Here is a 19,133-nt window from a genome sequence, read left to right as displayed (position 1 = left end):
ACTCCTGTTAACAAGACATCACTAACTCCAACTAATGATCAGTGATGGCCAAACCATCATCACTTTAGCAAAATAGAAAAAGTGTGTATATGGAGGAAGAGCTTGATAATTTATTTATATTTATTACCCTTGTCTGTTGTCCTAAACAACTCATTAAAGAAGCTGCATGATGAACTTCTTCGTTTGTGTCTTAACATGTATATTACAGGTACATACTGCACTTGATATGATGCTACTCACAAAGCTGTACATTATGGTGCAGACAAAGAGTCACCACTAGAGGGCGTTAGCAGTGCATCACATCCTCACTGTGGTCCACAAAGTAGAAGTTGAGCTCCACTCATCACAACCTCTCCTCCCTCTGATTATTTTTATTGTCTCTATGTAAAGCATGTGTCACACTGCATTCAAAGCCCTTGCTTCTCTGTGAAATGGCGGCTAAGGGAAGCTGAATCACATACATGTGCATTAGTGCAACTATGGGGCAATGAGAGGACATGAAGGACATGATGAGGACAAGATAAGAAAAAATACAAATAATAAATAAAAATACAAAACACAAACAATGTAATGATAATAAAGCAGAAGAGACAGAGAGAACAGGAGTGTTTCACGCTGGATAACAGCCAGTCCAACACACAGCTGGGGGGCAAACAAAGCCTTCTCCAGGATGATTAGGCAGAGAGGCAATAATGTGTGTGATGTGTGTGTGTGTGTGTGTGTGTTGCCTCTTTAGGACCTTTGTCCTCATGGAGACCAAAAATTGGTTCAAATGAATGGAAATCAATGCAGTGTCTTGTATTTGTGGCTTTATGAGGACCAAAAATCATCGTATAAACCATACAGAGTGAGAAACAAGGCAGGTCCTCAATTCTTTTTTGAGGTTTAGGTGGTTTTAGGTTTAGAATTGGCTTTAGGTTAGAAGCGTGTGTGTTTGAGATTTAGTTCAGAGGCAAATGAGGACGTGTGGCACTTAGATCAAAAATATGTTAAGACAATTGCAAATTCCAGAAGGCGCAGTGCATAATAAGTGCATGAAAGAGAAAACAGTTGGTGTTTGTGGGTCAATAATTCAGACTCAGTTTTCCTTTTAATAGACTTTATTAAATATATTATTATTTTTTTTGACTTGGTATATGATTCTGTTAAAGTGCCTATTCAAAACCTCCTGTCATGTTCCCGTACAGCTGGGATCAGTCATGAACAGGAGTCACTGGCCACAAACAGTACACACATGACCTTATAATTTATATGTAATTATGATTTATGCAATTGTGCCATTTACACATATGGTCCCAAGATACCATAAATATTTTTGTTCATTTCACTTTTATATAACACTGCAATAGTACACATCCATTTACAATGGATGAAAGAAAGAAAGGTGAACATTGTGCAAAGACTTTTAACGGGAACTCTTTATACAAGATATTCCACTGAGTTCCCATAACACTGAGAATACAGGTAACACAGATTACAATAAATATACTATATTACACTAAATGTATTAGGTTATACACAGAAACAACAATCTTTTCTTTCCAATCTCAAGTGGACAGTACATTCTCATCCTTGTGCTTCTCTCTAAAACAAAAGCCCAACATATGACTGCCAGAGGATCATTATAGACTTCATTTTCGATCTCCTCTGAAATCCAGTCAATCATCTCAAAACATTCAGTCAGAACGGCTGACAATCACAGAAAAAAACACACACGATAGAAATTGCATCGCAGTCGAGGGTCAATAGTTAACGTTTTACAAACATCTATTATCTGTACGAAGTTATAAATGAAGGTATGATGGATTGCTCTGTCCCCGATTCTTTCTTTGGCTGACAAAATCCTCCCATGATTAACATTTACAAATGTATTACCATGTAATACGCATAAAGATACATTTACAAAAAAATACCTGAATCTGCAAATACATATTTGTTCTTCTTCTAATCAAATATTAATATTCTCAACAATCTTATTATTATTATTATTATTATTATTAACACATAATGGGCATCACATGATTGCATGAAACAGAGAACGAGCCAGCGTTTTACAACGAAAATGTTGCCACAAACCCGTGGACACTTAAAATCTCAAACTTCTACGTAATCAAATATTGCACGCCGACGAGCAGGTGTTGCACGTTACCTGAAAACTCTCGGTTTAACACACCTGGTGCCTATGGTGAGCACAATAGCTTATTTTTAACAGTGTTAACCTAAATTATATGAACAGGATACACTCAGTGGGCCACATGCACACCTGCACATACACTGTGTCTGGGACTCACACCTGTTTTGGACAAGAAGGTCTATGAGGACTATGATTAAACTTATATATATATATATATATATATATATATATATACATATATATGTACTATAATTACAGCTGAAATCACCAATGATTCAACTGTGTCTAGCAAAGAATGGTTTATGATAGTGTAATATTTTTATCTGTGCTTTTCTACCTTTCATTTGTTAAACACATTCACACACACTGAAGAAAACACACACAGGCATGAGAACACACACACACACACACACACACACACACATATATATACATTAGGGTATATTTGTTGTACCTGGAGCTTTCAGATACCATTTATATTATTTTCAATAAAGAAGGAAATATATAGGGCAGAAACTTGGTCTCTCTCATTGCTTTTATCGCTCTCTCTTCAGTTGGAGAAACAGCCATGATGCTGCAGGCAAAGCTGGACCCAAATAGAAAGAACCATAAAACGCATCCTAGCCTCTCTGACATTTCACACTGGAAATGTAAGCGGTAAAATATCAGCAGGTGACGATGGAGGCTGAGGTCTACAGGTCTTGACCGAGCCTCTCAATCTCATCAATGAGGAAGTCGATGTCAGACTGGGTCACTGCAGCGTTGGAGACCACCATGCGGAAGAAGTTGACTTTATTGCCCTGAGGCTGGTAGCCCACCATGGTGGTGCCCGACTCCATCATCATGGCCTTTATTTTTGGTGCCACCTGGTGAAGTAAAAAAAGAGTAAGTCAGTTAAGATCTGCATAAAATGTCTCCTCTTCCCCTTTCCCCTCCAGTTATATGGCTGTCTGCTTGTCTTTGTCCCTGCAGGTTGGCCGAAGAAACCCCTTTACCTGGTTTCCCTCCAACTCACCTGCGGCAGATTACTCTGATTGCTGCCACCACTCACTCACTCCTGTTTAAAAGCCTGGACCAGCTCACGAGTATTTGCCAGATTGTTTTGTGTTTCTATTGATAACAATCAGCCTTCACGCTTGCCTGCTCAGCTTTTGATCCCAGCCACGGTAACTTATTATTACATTTAATCCATTGTCAAATGAATTCACACAATGCTGATCGAGCCAAAGTCCATAGAGAAAATCAGCTTTTTTAACTTGCAGGGACACAGGAGGTGCTGGTCTACTGTTGCTACTACTGGTAGGTAAACTTGAATAGGGGGACACTGACATCCTTGATTATCTCTATGGACTGGACAATTATTGCAGTGAAACTTTAACTAAAAAGATCATCATAGGTTGTATGATAAAAATGTAAGGGTCAGTCTAAATGCTAATGGGAATAAAATACAGGTGTTTCTTTGTTTTGTTTTTTTACCCTGTGTAGTTTTTCCCGCCTCTCATCACCGTCCGGCATGCCTCTCAGGCTGGGTGGTAAGTACCAGAAACAAACATTGGTGTGCTGGGGCTGCAAACACAAACAAACACACTTTATAAACACACGTAACCTGACATTTTGTTTTCATTTACGCAAAATAGGAAAGAAACAACCTGACCTCCAACTGAAACGCAACTATGGCTCGTTTTTGGCCAAACCCTGAATATGACCCCTAGGGTATGCACAAGTGTTAGTGAGGTCAGGGTTGGGGCTAAAAAAAAGACAGGGCTAGGCAGTAAGTTACAGACAAAGACAGCGTGTACAAGTCTAACATGGGAGTCAAACCCGTGTCAAACACACTTGATTATGACAAAGGTACCAGATTGCTGTTATTTATAGTACAGCTAGGGGACGCCTATTTTAAAAAACTTACTTACGGATCATAACTCCTGCATGACCCATATTTACGTTTTGTTGGAGGACAGTCTCGAAACAAAATAAAATTGACAGAGTGCAAGAGAAATACTGCGACAGTTAAAAGTGTAAAACCCCTTGACGTATTAATATATGCTGAATTTTCAAAAAAGAGTGGTAGGATCAAAAATGAAGGAAGCTCACCACTCCATCAAACACCATCTGGTATCCCTCCCTGTTCTTGATCTTGTTGTACAGGTACTGAGAAAGGTCGAGACACTTGTCGATGTGCTGCTCAAACCCAACGGTGCCCTGCAAAAAAAAAAAGACAAAGGTCAAGCCGGTAATAATCAGGGACAATAATAGAATTAGCCGGTATAAATATATGTCACTCCATCTCACCTTGGCCTTCCACATGAGCCAGAACTTAAAGATGTCGACGTGTCGCCCACACTGGATGGCTTTGTCTCCCGTGTCGTATGTGACGTCGTACTGTTTGTCCGGTTGGAACAAGTAGCCGGCACACATGGAGTTACAGCCCGCCAGGATTCCCTACAGACGAACACAACATACGCATATTTATTATCCTCTTTCCCATTCACTCCTCCACTCGTGTTGACACTGGTGTGCGTCTTTCCTGTACCTTCTCTCTGACCAGAATGGCAGAGCACTGTAGAGGCACGCCCATCATCTTGTGAGGGTTCCATGTGACAGAGTTGGCCCTGCAAAGTGTTATCGACATGTTAGTGCACTGATATCATTTCATTAAAGGTTTCCTCAAGTCCGTCTATTACCATGAACGTACCTCTCAATTCCACTGAGCTTATGGCGGTGCTTCCTGGACATCAGTAGTCCACCACCCCATGCACCCTGAGGACACGACACAGTTATTGTTACACAGCTGCACACAGACACAGACACAGACATCAGACACAGTGTCAGCTACTTACGTCCACGTGCAGCCACAGGTTGTACTTCTCACAGATGTCAGCAATTTCATTAATGGGGTCAAATGCGCCGTACACAGTTGAACCACCCGTGGCGTTCACAAACAGTGGCACGCAACCCTGAGGAATCACCAAACACACAACTTAGAATGACAAACTCTTGGTTAAAGAGAGAGAGAAACCGAGACAGACAGATCCAAGCAATTTAAAGTTGAAGAAAAAGACTCAGACCTTCTGTTTAGCATCAATGATCTTGGCCTCCAGATCAGAAGGAATGACTCTCCCCCTGGAAGAGTGAAGAGCATCTGTGTTATGACTTGATTTGACATGAATCAATTCATTGATTACTAATAGACGACTACATAAATCGCCAACTGTTTTACACAATTTCTTACATTTAATGCACAAAAAAAAAAGGTTAAAAGAACTAGTTGTTTTGCACAATAAAAAAGACAAATGTTTTACAAAGGAGATGTAGTGCAGGAAGCCGTAAAAAGTCAATTAGACTTTACATCAATATGCCTAGACTCTACTGATTAAACCAACATAATATGACATGTAACAATATTAAGAAATAGAATCATTAGTTGAATGTTTAAATTTCCACTGTGAATCATGTACCTCTCATCTGTGCTCAGCAGGATCACGTTCTCCGAACCAAAGCCCAGAGCAGCCCCTGCCTTCTTTATGGAGTAGTGGCTCTGTAGGAGACACACATTAGGACCATAACTCAGCAGCCTTTGAAAAACACAGCTACATTCAAAGACACAGGAGATCTCGTGAGCTAATTGCTACATGAGCTTTGCCTCCCCGGCTGCCACACTGCCAACTGCACAATTCTTTATAGACAAAAGTAGATGTGATAAAAAGCTAAATGAATCCATTAAAGTAGCCATTGCCTTGATTCAAACAGACCCACTGATAACGACAGGACTTCTTCAATGGCCTCAATCTGCACTCAGTGAAGTGTAAATGCGCTGTGTGTGTGTGTATGTGTGTCCAGGTATTACTAATGTTGTGGGGACCTAAACCTGTTTACACAGTCACATTATGGGGACTTGTCTACCTTGTGGGGACAAAAAGCAAGTCCCCATAATGTAAATGACTACATTTTAAGGTGAAGATATGTTTAAAGGTTAGATTGTGGTCAGGGTTAGGATTAGGCCAGTAAGGTTAGAGTAAGTCTCCAGGAAATGAATGTAAGTTAATGCAATGTCCCCTCAAGTCATGAATGTTGAACGTGTGTGTGTGTGTGTGTGCGTGACACATACATGTTCAGATGTGAAGAGGACGAGGCGGGGAGCAGCAGACATGCCTTTGGTCTTGATCTCTGGGAAATACTTGTAACGTGCGATCATCACACTGTACATATTGGAGATTGCACCCCCTGTTGGGCAGAGACATTTTAGCACAGACAGCAGGATGCACACACACACACATACACAACTGCAGGGTTATTACCAGACTTTATGAACCACTCTTCTCTTAAAGTGATAGTTCAGGCTTTTTCTTTTTCTTTATTTTATAGGGAACAGCTGTAAGAGGTGCTGACACATGCTCAGCACTGCCTGGGCTGTGTGCGCCCCCTGCTGCCACCCTGCTCCTAGAAGTAAGTCCTTTGTTCTTGCAGAGTATGTACAGGCCTTAAGACAGACATGGTCGCCCTCAATGAAAACATGGCTGCCAAACAAGACATGAGGGAAAATCATTTTTAGCCACTTAAAATGCCTTCTATCGCTTTATAATATATAATTTATATAATAATCAACAATTTTGTATCACAGCACACAGGACGTGTTGATCCACAAAAGGAAGTTCAAATCAGTTTTTTGTGACCTCAGTGTCTCCTATTCAAGTTTACCTAGGTGACAGGTAAACATAGAACTTACCAAAAAGCAGTTCCTGTGTCTCTCTGTGGACTTCGGTGCATAAGATGAAGTGGATGATGGTTATCTAATGCCAAGATAAAGCTGGGAGCATATTCATGAATTATCAAAGAGTCAGGGAGGCATGGATTTTATGAGGTGAACCTTTTGCTAAGTGGCTAAGATCCTTGTGTCCCTGTTGGCAGCCATGTTTCTGGTGTGTTGGCACCTCATACAGCCATATTTAAAAAAAAAAAAACCAAAAAAAAACCAAAGAGACTGTTTTAACAGACTAACCTGGTGAAAAGAGTCCGTCTCCCTCTCCACTGGGCCAACCAATCATCTCTCTCATTTTCTTCAAAGTCAGCTGCTCCATCAAGACAAACACTGGGGCGATCTCGTAGGTGAACCTGTCAATCACACAGAATCGTTGAGGAAAAGTTATGATGTCCTTTAAAATCACTGTAACAGCTGCGTCATTAACAAAGAAGATTCTTGAGGACACACTGGCAGAATAGAGAAGCCAAACACACACACACACACACACACACACACATTGGTTTTTCATTAGCTCTGCTATAATTCCATCCACAGAGCACAAACTGGAGCTTGTGCTGACTTGGCTAATTAAAAAAAACGTGGTCTGATGATAGGAGTTGGGCAGCAAACATTCATATTCAAATGCCTCCTAAAATCACTCAGTGGTTTAATTAAAGCACACAAAGCTCTGATGGCTATCTGTCAACCCTGCCAATCTCAGCACGGAGACTGAATGGTTGAGAGGACATGAATGACTGTGTGTGCACATGTGTGTTGGACAGAGAGAGTGAATGAGAGACAGAGAGAGAGAGTGTTTTAAAGAGATAACAGCCTCTGTTGGCTCCCAAATACAGGAAATGGAGGAAAGGACCGAGATTATCAGTGTTACTATGTCATGACATGAATAGGAATAGATTAAAAGACAAGAACGTGATCTCAATGAGATGAAAGAGAGAGATGTTATGTGTGTATGCGTCTTGCATAAATATAATAAAAGCCCAGTGGCTCCAGAGAAAACGCAACAAAACTCTAAGAAAGTAGGTTAAATGTGTCACATGAAGCCAGAGCTTTTTATAAGTGACAGGGCATCTAACTGCCTCCTACACACACCCTCAGGACAGATCCCCGTTTACCCTGCTTCTAATGAGGCCAGTTACACAACAATACCCCCCCCCCCCCCCCACATTTCCATTTGCTACCATGCACCAGCATCGGACACAACAATGGCATCATCTCCTCTCCTCTCCGATTCCTCTCTGCACGTGTCTTTAACAAGGTGTTGTAGTTTGGGTGGAGAAGAAGGTAGGGGCGGATAAAAAAAAAAAGCTGCAAAGAGACAAAAACTGCAGCAGACGAGAAAAGAAAAGAGAGGAGGATGGGTGAGGGAATGATGTGGAAGCCGAGCGAGGAAAGCAAACAAAAAATAGAAACGGGACAAAACGACAAAGAAAAGGAAAAAAGAGGGTGACAGTAACGGACAAAAGGAGACAATATGATGAATAAAAAATGGACAAAGCAGACATTTGCTAGTGTAATTATGCCTGGTGCTAGTACCAGGTACTAAACTGTGGATGTGTTTATGTTGACACTGGCAGTTACTCCACTCACTGGTGACCAAAAGAAGTCAGTTTGAATGAAAATCTATGGGATTTCTCACATCAGTGAACATTTATCTGAAGAGTTAACAGTCTAAATGAGGGGTTTCAATCTCAACCCACTGTCCTGCATGTTTTAGATATGTTTCACCTGCTCCGACACACCTGATTCAGATGGTCAGCTCATCAGCAAACACTGCAGAAGCCTGATAACGACGCATTTATTTGAATCGAGTAGACACTGGTGTGATTGACAGATTCAAAATTCTGTACATTTCCACCTCACCACTGAGAATTGGAACTCCTGTTCTCAAACCTCCACAGTCATAATTTGGCCTCGCCACATTGAGGCTTTGCAACCGTCAGGATGATACCAGCTGTCAATCACACTGTTTTTCATGCATATGTATCATACTTTATCATTGGTTTTCCTCTACATGGAACCAAATTTCACATCACATTCTATGAAAGAAGACCTGAAAATGAGCAATTGATGTGGAGCAATTTCCCCAGGGACGTTAATTCAAACGGATGGGGTTGGTTTCAGTGAGAGAACCAGAAGACTCTGTCCAGTTTTTACATACAGTCTATAACAATATTAACTATAGTTATTACACAGGACCAGATTATGACTGCTTTAACAATGAACCGTGACAAAAGAGGATAGAATCACAAAGAAGCCCCATTGTCTCTCCCTGCAGCCTCACACTGCTCTAACTTCACAGCCACAGTCCTCTTTGATATGGTTCATATAAGAAGGTCCAAATGATTTAATACCTGGGTTGTCTCACTTCCTTAAAATCGATGCTGACTACATCAGACTGCCTTTTTAAAATTCCCCTTCCCTCTGTGAGTCATTTCACGCTATAATGACAATAATAGTGATCATTATCACAATCAGAGCCAATCATGGCTCTTTTCAGGGTGAAAATTACCCCTCAGTCACCTGCCCGTCTCCAGGGACGGCCCCTAAATGCCCTTATTATCATCATCAAGGGCACTCGATGTGTGCGGATCTGTTGTTGAATGTGTGTGTGTGTGTCTTTCTCTCTATGTGACTAACCCTCTGACCCCCAGCCGCACTCTCCTCTCAGCCCCTCAAAGGACCGCCGAGTCCGTCTGTGTCCACAGGGACAATGGAGCCAGAATGAGCACTCAGCGGGGAGCTGGAGCAGCCAGTTTCCACACAGACACTGAGTTTTCGGTGCAGCCGGAGGACATTGTGTATCAGTGTGGGGCCCAGCTGGCCTATCTGCTAAGACCAGCTCTCAATGAGCCTGCAGTCAATGGACTGGAAACCTATAGATGCTGTATCTGGGACATGCAGCACTGGTGTGTGTGTGTGTGTGTGTATGTGTGCGCGTGTCATTTTGAAAGTGTGCACGCGTGAATGCAGAGGCTCTGTCTCATGGGACATTCTTACAAACCTGGAGATGAGATGGTAAAGTTATAAAAAAAAATATTCCATTTAAGAAAGGGTCATAAGAGAATACTGGACGCTCAGTTTGTGAATATAGACTGAAGTCTATCGCCTGATGTCAGGATGTCAACATTTCTGTACATTGTCATGGCAACACCCTCACATATTTATTCTACCTATACGTTTAATCTAATTAAAGTGTCTGATTTTGCTTTGTTATTAGTAATTCATGTTGTTATACGTCTATCAGTCAGTCATTATCATGACTGCTGTTGTTTTTATTGTTGAAACAATGAGTTGATTAACTGACTGATGGTGATGTTTTTTTTCTTACATGTAAAAATGGACTACACTGTGACGACTTACTGCATTATTATGTAGCAGAGACATGTATTTAAAGGTTTTGGACTGTTAAATGGGCAGAGGAAATCATCTTTAGCACCTTTTCTGGCATAAACACTGACCTCATCAAAACCTGGTTCTAAAGAGATAGAACCTCATTTCTAAGAAACTTGATAAGGTTCAGGCTAAGATGTGAAAAGTGGCGTGATAAGGTTTCTGGTCCCTCATGCCCTCGTGCTAATAGCTAAGTGAACCTACAGTATGTGTATGTGCGTGTTTAGTATGTGTGTGACCATGTGGGATGTTGATGTGGATCATGCCCTCTATCAGACTGGGCCACCATGTAGCTGTGACCTGAGATCAATATGTAATCTAACCATCCCTGAGGCTGAGCTGCTGCTGATATACAGTACACTGTGGCGCTCCACCATCTGTCAACACCAAGTCGCTACAGGACAAGACAAACACTTTATATAACTGTCCTCAGAGGCTGCTGTGACCTGCGGTGGAGTGAACTGAGGGGAACACCACCAGCGACTCCCACTGTGGCCTTATATGATCATGTTGATGATGATGATGATGATGATGACTCAAGGCTGTTTCCAGTCGCACACAAACAGGAAATCTCCTGTCCTGACGTATAGGGGTATGTATACCCCCCCACCACCTCCTATGCACAAGCATGCAAACACTGAGCACAGCATACAGTGTGACTTACATGTTGGTGTTGGCAGTGGAGGTGAGCCACTCTCCAGCCAGACCGATGATGTCCAGACCAGAGGACAACTGGTTGAAAAAGCGTGGGTGACCTGGAACAAAAAAAGAGCACACACACACAAATGCTGTTATGAAAATGCTGTTAGGAAAATAATTGTGAACATTTGTGATTAATTGCACCTTTAATTGTCTCTAATATCCTGTGTTTAGAATGTTCTACATTCGGAATGTTTTCTTAGGTAGAGGCACCCTGTCCTGTTTTTGGGATGAGATGGACGATGACAGCGTCCACTGATCCTGACATAACGTATGTTCACATAGACTGTTATATTTTCTCCATGGTATAAACTCACAGCCTTACAGTGACAGGAGTCAGGTTATCTCAGTAATAACCTTAAAAACATGTTTACAAACAATATTGAGCACTTTCCAGATTTCTTTGAGTAGTTTATATGAACATCCAAACTCAAAAAGCTTAAACATGTGTGTTTAACATTTAGGTTTTTCCTTACCTTTGAAATGTGTTCATTTATTCATAAATCAAACTCTGTTATTACACGTTATGGTCTATATGTCTACACGTGAGCTGCACCAAGAATCTTCTCTGTATACATCCATTATCCACTGTTCAGAATCACAAGACTCCACCCACTACCTGTCAGCCACGCCTAACCACACCCCCTAAGTTATATAAGCCCAGCCCTGACGAACTTTGACCCCCTGTTTTCCCGCCAAACAATTTGGAGAACAAAGACTCTGCTCCTGTGAGTTAAAATTTACCCTTTTCTCATGTTTGTTGATATATGTTATTTCAAATGTTCATATTCTTTTATCCTTGATGGACTCCTGTGTTTAAAGACCGGATTAATGCCAAATAGATCATATATATTTGGATACATTACTGACATAAGTTGAAACTGTTGATTTAATGTTACTACTTTGCTTATAGTCCAATGCAGATTTATAATATACCTTTTTTTTGCAGGAATCCATGTGTTTTCTATCCTCACAGTATTTTCAATGGCCACATAATGAACATAATACGAGTGTGTGCTTTCATTCTGTATTCCCATCACTGACTGTGAAAGTTAAGGGATCTCACAAAAGCTTGTTCAGTGGACCATAATTACACCGGTAACAAGGCTGCATGACAACCACTTAGATTCAAAGGTGCTCACGTCAAGTCCAGGCCTGGAGCCTGAACGCACCCATGGATGTACGGTGTGAGCCTCTTGATGATACAGTGCAGTGTGTGGCTCATACACTAAATCCCTGATGTATAATGTAGTTACTTTTACACGAAATAAATAATAAAAGTCCCATCTGCCATTTCAAAGTGTTACATTTGAATATTTTAAACAAACTGCTGCAAGAAAGAGTGACAATATGTTCCACGTTTCAGCAGTTTCTCCGGCCGTCACACAAATCAGGGACAAAGGAGTCGAGTCTCTAACATGAGGAGAGACTCGCTGAAGACGGTGTAGATCCCGTGTGATATATGAAACCCGCGGGACAGTTTAAACGCTGTCGTTTTTTAACAGTGTGGAACAGCCCGTGTTAGGATCCCCTCAGGCGACACTTGCTTTAATAAGTCGAGGGAGAGAAAGGAGGAGGATGTCAAGTGAATTAGCGGGGGGGACAATAAATAATGCGGTGGTCGTAATCAGATGTACACGATCTGGAGAACAACCTCGTCCTCCCCAGTGGTTTGTTAGAATCACATGTGCAAAGTGAAAATAATTCATATGAATGTCTCCTTACTGGCCACTGTTTATGATCACATTGAAGATTTAAACCATATACGTTTGAACTACACAGGCCCTGTTGTGTTATGATGTTGTGTGATAATGTGTATAAGTCTTGATAGTTAAAAGATTTACCTCAGGGAGTAAAAAGGTTAATTGGCCTTTTGCTCTTTATGACACATTACTTTAGCATAATTATGAGAAAGGCTCACGGCTCATGTCAGATTTTTAATTCTCACTCCCTCCCTCATCCTGTGTGACCTTCTACAGTATCTGAAGGTGACCCCACCTGTCCGGACGCCATATTTGAGCGAGTCCCTGCAGTCCACCAGGATCTGCTCCAGGGACTCTGGCTGGTCGGACAGCTCCAGGTTGAAGCCCTCCATGCCTTCCAGGAGCTGGTGAGGGTGGTGGAAGTCTAGCACCTTGGTGGAGCGATCGAAAGTCTTCTTGACGTAGTTGGTGAGGATGTCGACCACCTCCAGCAGGAACTGAATAGTAGGTTCTTCTCCATTTTTGGCCGGCAGCAAGTCTAAGACAGGGAGGGTGGACTGTAGATATTAGTTTTCTATTTTTCTGTCTTATTAGAAGTAGGTGAATGTCTTGAATCCAAATTCTAAAACTGTGAGTTAAATACACTTGAAATGAAGAGGATGACATGGAAGGCAAAAACAATATGCTATTTCTGAGCTTATTATGAGACACTAAACGTCCTATTTCTAGTAAAATATAGCTAAGAATGACTTTTCCCAACATATTTCAAGATATCTTATCTTGTAAGGCTTTAATGTCTTATTTCAAGAAATCTTATCAGGTGAATTTTCACTTGTTTAATTGGCAGGTTTTTTTTTTTTTTACAAACAAAAATGTCTAGTATTATTTTATTTTTTTACTTATAGGCCTAAAATGGAGACCTGTTTTTGTCAAGCTGCATTTAGAAAACCTTGGTATTTAGTCATTATTTGGAGACATTTTGAATTAAGTTGTGGCCTATCTGTCTGTCTATCTATCTGTCTATCTTATTTGAATGCAACACTGACTTAATTCAATTTAATACAATTTTAAGCATAATGAGCTTAATTGTGACCGTGTTCGATACAACTCCAACAACACACAAGTCATGTTATCATTTTTGTAAACTATTGGTTTATTCATTTATATATGTCTTTAAATGGCACATGTTGACGAGTGTGTGATGTTTTTTCCATTTTAAATCTCTTTATTTTAAATATTTTCTTCAATTGGCACTTAATGTATATACAATGACAATATATAGAAAGCTCATAATTAAGGACCGTTTGGCGCACGTGCAGTCTCACCTCTGGCGAACAGGTTGGAGAAGTCGGTCTCAGTGCGACTGAAGCGTGCGTCCCTGTCACTGTTGTCGCACGAGAGCAAGTTCTTCTGCCCGGAGAGTCTCCCCTTCTCCTCCATGCTGTTGTTCTTCTGCAGGAAACCTAGGGTGTTACACGGCGGAGGACAGCAGTTATCTCCAAACATCTCCATCACACACACACACACAGTCAAGACAAATACAAGAAGTGAAATGATAAATAAAAGTCCAAAAATGTGATGGTATTTTATATAATTATAGCTTCAGATGTGTCGCACTTTTTCTAGTGGAGACCAGACTTATAAATGACACGCCACTCTGTGACGTCACAGACAGCCACTCCCCGGTCAGGAGGCACCAGGAGGAGAGGATCACCCTCCTCCTGCACACACACACACACACACACACACCGGCTGAGTGAGCAGGACAGCCCGCGGTGATGATCCGTGCAGCCAATAAATACACACCCCATAAAGAGAGCCTAATGACGGGTGTAGAGAATCCTACAGCTGCCTCTGCCTCTATTGTATATGCGAGCTGCATAGATTCAGATCCTGCTGTATAAACCTTCTCAAGTATCTGCAGGATTATTATTATTATTTTTATTTTAACATGGCAAAGTCACGCACTGTTGTCTGGGAAATGTGACACCATAAAGTGCACTAGTTATATTTGCACCAAATCAGTGCCACTCTTTTGTTTTGTTTTTTAATAAAATCATAAAGTGGTCTGGTATTAAAGTGTGTTTATACTGGAAGTGAATTAAACAAGTAAACTGGTTTAATTACTTTGTTTTAAATTTAGAACAGATGTGACAAATGTGCATTTAATTACCAACACCGTTTCAATATTTGAATATATCTAAATAAGTCTAGAATTCTTTATTATGTTAAAATGTTTTTTCCCCCATACTTTTTACTGTATCACCAGGGGCCCCTCAAGCAATTACATAGTTCTTAGTTCTTATTGCTTGTGGTCTGGCTCTGTAAAATCAATATTAATATCTGAGATTCTCCTCTTTGCCACATATAGAAATATTACAGTCATATTTTCCCATTTTATTTCCCTCAGAATTACAGACCAAACGCAATACTCTGTAGCAATGATCTCTGCAACAATAAACAGGAAACAGATTCCTTTAAATGACGGAAGAGTAATCACGCCCTCCCTGCCACGTCACGTCACGTCCACCACCCTCCACTGCGTCATTGTGGCCCACAGTAACTAAGTGGCATTAAGAGAAATGTCACTCACGAGGTTGAATGTGGGCGAGGACTGAAAAACACCATATATTTCAACGCTGTCTCGTGGATTATCGTTATTTATTTTTTAGACGAAATGGAAAAGTCACGTGGGGTTCAGTGGGGCTCTCATCACACTCACCCACGGGCTAATGTCCACTGACCTTTTGAAGATGGAAACGCACAGTGACAGTCGTGCGCTGAGGCCTCTTTTTTTTTTCTTTTTTTTTTCTTATAAAGGCCTCAAACTTAAACGAATTCATTAACAAATATGATGAACAATTTAAAAAAGCACTTATAGACCAAAAAATAAAAATAAATAAATACCAGCATTATTCATGATGTCATAAAACAAATGAACACATGAAGCGGGCGTCACGCGCCTTCACAAAAAAAAACCAACTTACCACAAATCTTCATCCCCAGTTTCCGTGTGCATCCGTGCATCCACGCATATTCGTAAGCTAAAACAGAATGAACGTGTTCAGTTTGTCACGTGAAGGCCGCACAAATAGCGTGGATGAGAGCGTGAGGATGGAGGAAAAGCAGCGCACTGTGGAAGCGTGACGCGCGTGGCCAGGTGTGTGTTTTGATTGTTTCCATTTGTTGATTGAGAGATTTTTCAGTAGTTTAGATTTTTTTTGTACTTCTTTTTATTCACCCACTGATCATCATGATAACATTTCCGATTTAAGTTCAAATCAATAGGGAGCGACGATGGCACGCGCGGCCCACACACACACACACACACACACACACACACACACACATCCAAAGGGCAGAGTGGAATTAACACCCGTGAAATGAGCTCACGGAGGAGGGCAAAAAATTAATTGAGTGAAACGCAGTATGTGACTGGAGCGAGCTGGTGAAGTCTGTTCGTGGCCGGTGAAAGTCTACAGAAGCCGTGGATGCAGAGACTTACAGTATAGTGCGTGTCATAAAAAACACACACACACACACACACTCCACAACTGCGTGGGCTTCAGTGTTGCCCGGTTTGAAGATAAGAAACACGCCGAATTAACTATAGACAGTGTCTGCTTGCCGAGGGCCACTGATCCACAGCCGTCAGTGGATTAGTCAGAAACTGAAGTCAAATATAAAAGAGAATCTTCTTTTTCAGCTATTTCCATTGGATGTATTTGCAGTAGACATACTGATTAGTGTTTGTACAGATTTAATTGTTGTTTTTTCAGTTATATCGCCATCATTGTTGTTGTCGATGTTGTAACTAACCACCCAACCTGGCGACACTGGTGGACATGCATGCACGAGCAGAGATGGAGCAAAGAAGCGAAGCAAGAAGAAGGAAAAACTTTCAGAACAAAAGAAAGAAGCAGTATTTAAATGTACTATTCCATTCAGAGAGAGAGAGAGCGAAATCTCCAAGAACATCCACTCTAGGTGCTGAGGCCAATGCATTCACGCAGACAGGCAACTATACAAGCCGCACCAAGCGTGAGATGGAGCGTGTCAGGCACAGAGATAATGGCAACATCCAGCAGCAGCATCAGCAGCAGCAGCAGCGGCTGCACAAGCAACTCAGACAAAACAAACATCGCCTTTTTAATGGTCTTCTTTAAAAAAACAAACCACAAAGACACACACAACTCCGGTGTGGTTTATTGACACCCGGGGGAGCACATATAAAAAAAGAAGAGGATTTAAAATTATTTTATTGATAAAGACAAAAACTGCTCCATGTGGCCCCCAGGGTCAAACATATTTGCTCTGACGTGAAGACAAAAAACCCTGCAATTATTATTTCTCTGCGTTGCACTGCAGATGTCTGCTCAAGTGCACCGTGGTGGGGCGAAGATGGGGGATTTTGTAAATGTGACAAAAAAAAAAGACAAATTAACCTGTAGGTTAATTTTCTCTCTGAATAGATTCAGCCACTTAAAATGAGCAGCATACAATTAACTCCAATCAGTACACGCCTAACATTTGATGGCCTAAAACAACCAGAGAATTGTGGCTGAAATAAATCAAATGAAAACTTTATTTTTAAATAATGTTTATTCATTCTTAAAAAAAATCATCATCATTGACAGTCTCCTGAATAATTATAAATATATTCGCCTTAAATGCGCATTATTTCTGCGCCAAAATGCAGTGTTTGGAGCCGCCAGACAGCGACAGGCAGCTGTGATGGCTCTGTTCTGATGCAATGATTAACGACGGAGTCTGCACAGCGAAATGGCCCGAGAGAGACAGAGAAGGAGGGACGGAGGGAGGGAACCGGCTTTACTCTTTAGTGATGGCCATACATCGCTCTGTGGAAGTGTCTCTGAGCAAGGCACATCGTCCCTGTCAGTTTCTGTGAGCGAACCCTGTGAGCCTAACGAGATTTCACCCCGAGGAGAGATCGATATAAGGGAGGGCGCTGTTATTCACATTGACGGTACATTGAGGACCTACTTGCGGACGGAAGTCTTAAATTGGCGGAGTTGGGGTCCTGGTCCCCGCCGGTGGCTCTCGGCTCAGACGTGGCCATCACTCCTGTGTTGTCTTATCTCCAGATGGGGGGAAAAAGAATTCAGCTGCAAATAAAAGCGGTCCAGTGTTAGAAATAGCTGCATGTGTCCCTGTTTAGAGCTGATATATGTGTTTGAATTATGACATTATTATTATCGGCTGGGCCAAATGATGTTATCCACTGTGCACAGGAATGATTTATCCCCCTGAAGGACACGCTGCTGGGTGGCTGTGAACCAAGACGCGCAATCTGGGGAGCTTTGCGCACGACGCACAACCAATGACAGGATGAGTAGTTTGTGCGAAATACATTTTTTGGAAACAATTTTATTGTGTTAAATGCTTTTTACATCTGATGTTGTTGGAGAAAACTAAAGTTATCCTGGACGTGTGTACGACAAATGCACACACGTATTTATTACCAGACTGCAAAAACATCTGATCTCCGTGATAAACACACGTGCAATGTTTCTAAGAAAAAAAAAAACAAGGTTAAAGCAGATGCTTGTTAATATTCTTTGTGACAGCTCACATTTGAAAAACAAGAATGATTTAATAATCCAACATGGATGTATATGATGTCCACATAAACAACCCTCGTCATTTACCTATCGACTCAGCGTTCGACATTTCAATTAAGTTGCGCTTTGAACAAGCACACAGCTCTCACTGTCATCACTCAATGTCACCGTGAGAGACACACACTGAGCGAGCCTCAAAATAAACAGCGAACCACAGAAGAAAAATCATGAATATTCTTTCTGTTAAAGTAATTCTAACAGTCACATGTTCGTATATGGAGAGAATGAAAGGATCTTACCGGCTCACAGGTTGTCGAGTCCAATGGAACCGGAACTATAGGATGTTATTCGCCAACTAAAGGTTCGAAAAAGACACAGTCCAGTTCAGGCGAGGGCGGAACAGCACTAATAAAATCCCATCCAGCCTCGCGCAAGTGACCCCTTTTTTCTCCCTTAAGAATATTTTTTTTTTATTCGTTATTTATATCTCCGGCTGCCCATTGGTCTCTCCACGCAGGCGTGAGTCACAGCCTTACCTCCCACTGACGCCTAATGAAGCTTCCCTGAGTGCTACACTGACAGACACAATCCACTTTAAGAAGCCTAAAAAGCTAAAGGGAAAAACACCAGTGACGTATAACCACCCATCCACCCACCCACGCCCCCTCTCTCCATCTCACTCTCACTGCAAGTGTGTGTGTGTGTGTGTGTGTGTGTGTCTTCAGGTGTGGGTGGAGGACTTGCACGTTCAATGAGTGCAAGTCATAGCAAATTGACCTTGGGATGAAAAACACTGATGGTTTACATGTTATTTTATTAGTGAACGTTAACACTTGGACTGTGTCATCTCTGTGTCTGGGATT

At 41.4% G+C, this 19,133-nt stretch overlaps 1 protein-coding gene across 3 annotated transcripts; it reads right to left on the bottom strand.

Annotated features, from left to right (window-relative positions):
* Nucleotides 1-1,082: 1,082 nt before the first annotated feature.
* On the bottom strand, nt 1,083-18,868 carry LOC131463064 (glutamate decarboxylase 1-like). 3 transcript variants are annotated; one of them, XM_058634732.1, is made up of 18 exons: nt 18,807-18,868; nt 18,570-18,625; nt 17,693-17,814; nt 15,676-15,732; nt 14,014-14,151; nt 12,984-13,226; nt 10,951-11,041; nt 7,134-7,246; nt 6,243-6,358; nt 5,593-5,672; nt 5,203-5,257; nt 4,975-5,091; nt 4,830-4,894; nt 4,668-4,746; nt 4,427-4,576; nt 4,229-4,336; nt 3,611-3,700; nt 1,083-3,000 (listed from the first exon to the last, which is right to left on the bottom strand). In XM_058634732.1, exons 3-18 carry the CDS (start codon nt 17,766-17,768, stop codon nt 2,827-2,829), a joined length of 1,752 nt encoding a protein of 583 aa, XP_058490715.1. In that variant the 5' UTR covers nt 17,769-17,814; nt 18,570-18,625; nt 18,807-18,868; the 3' UTR covers nt 1,083-2,826. The 3 variants fall into 3 exon arrangements, with proteins under 3 accessions (XP_058490715.1, XP_058490707.1, XP_058490723.1); XM_058634724.1 differs by lacking the exon at nt 18,807-18,868 and having other exon boundaries at nt 18,570-18,800; XM_058634740.1 differs by lacking the exons at nt 15,676-15,732; nt 18,807-18,868 and having other exon boundaries at nt 18,570-18,800.
* Nucleotides 18,869-19,133: the final 265 nt, after the last annotated feature.

Source organism: Solea solea, chromosome 1 (genome assembly GCF_958295425.1).
Source record: "Solea solea chromosome 1, fSolSol10.1, whole genome shotgun sequence".
Lineage (NCBI taxonomy): Eukaryota > Metazoa > Chordata > Actinopteri > Pleuronectiformes > Soleidae > Solea > Solea solea.
Note: the sequence above shows the minus strand (reverse complement) of the source record. Positions and strands in the feature narration are given on the sequence as shown.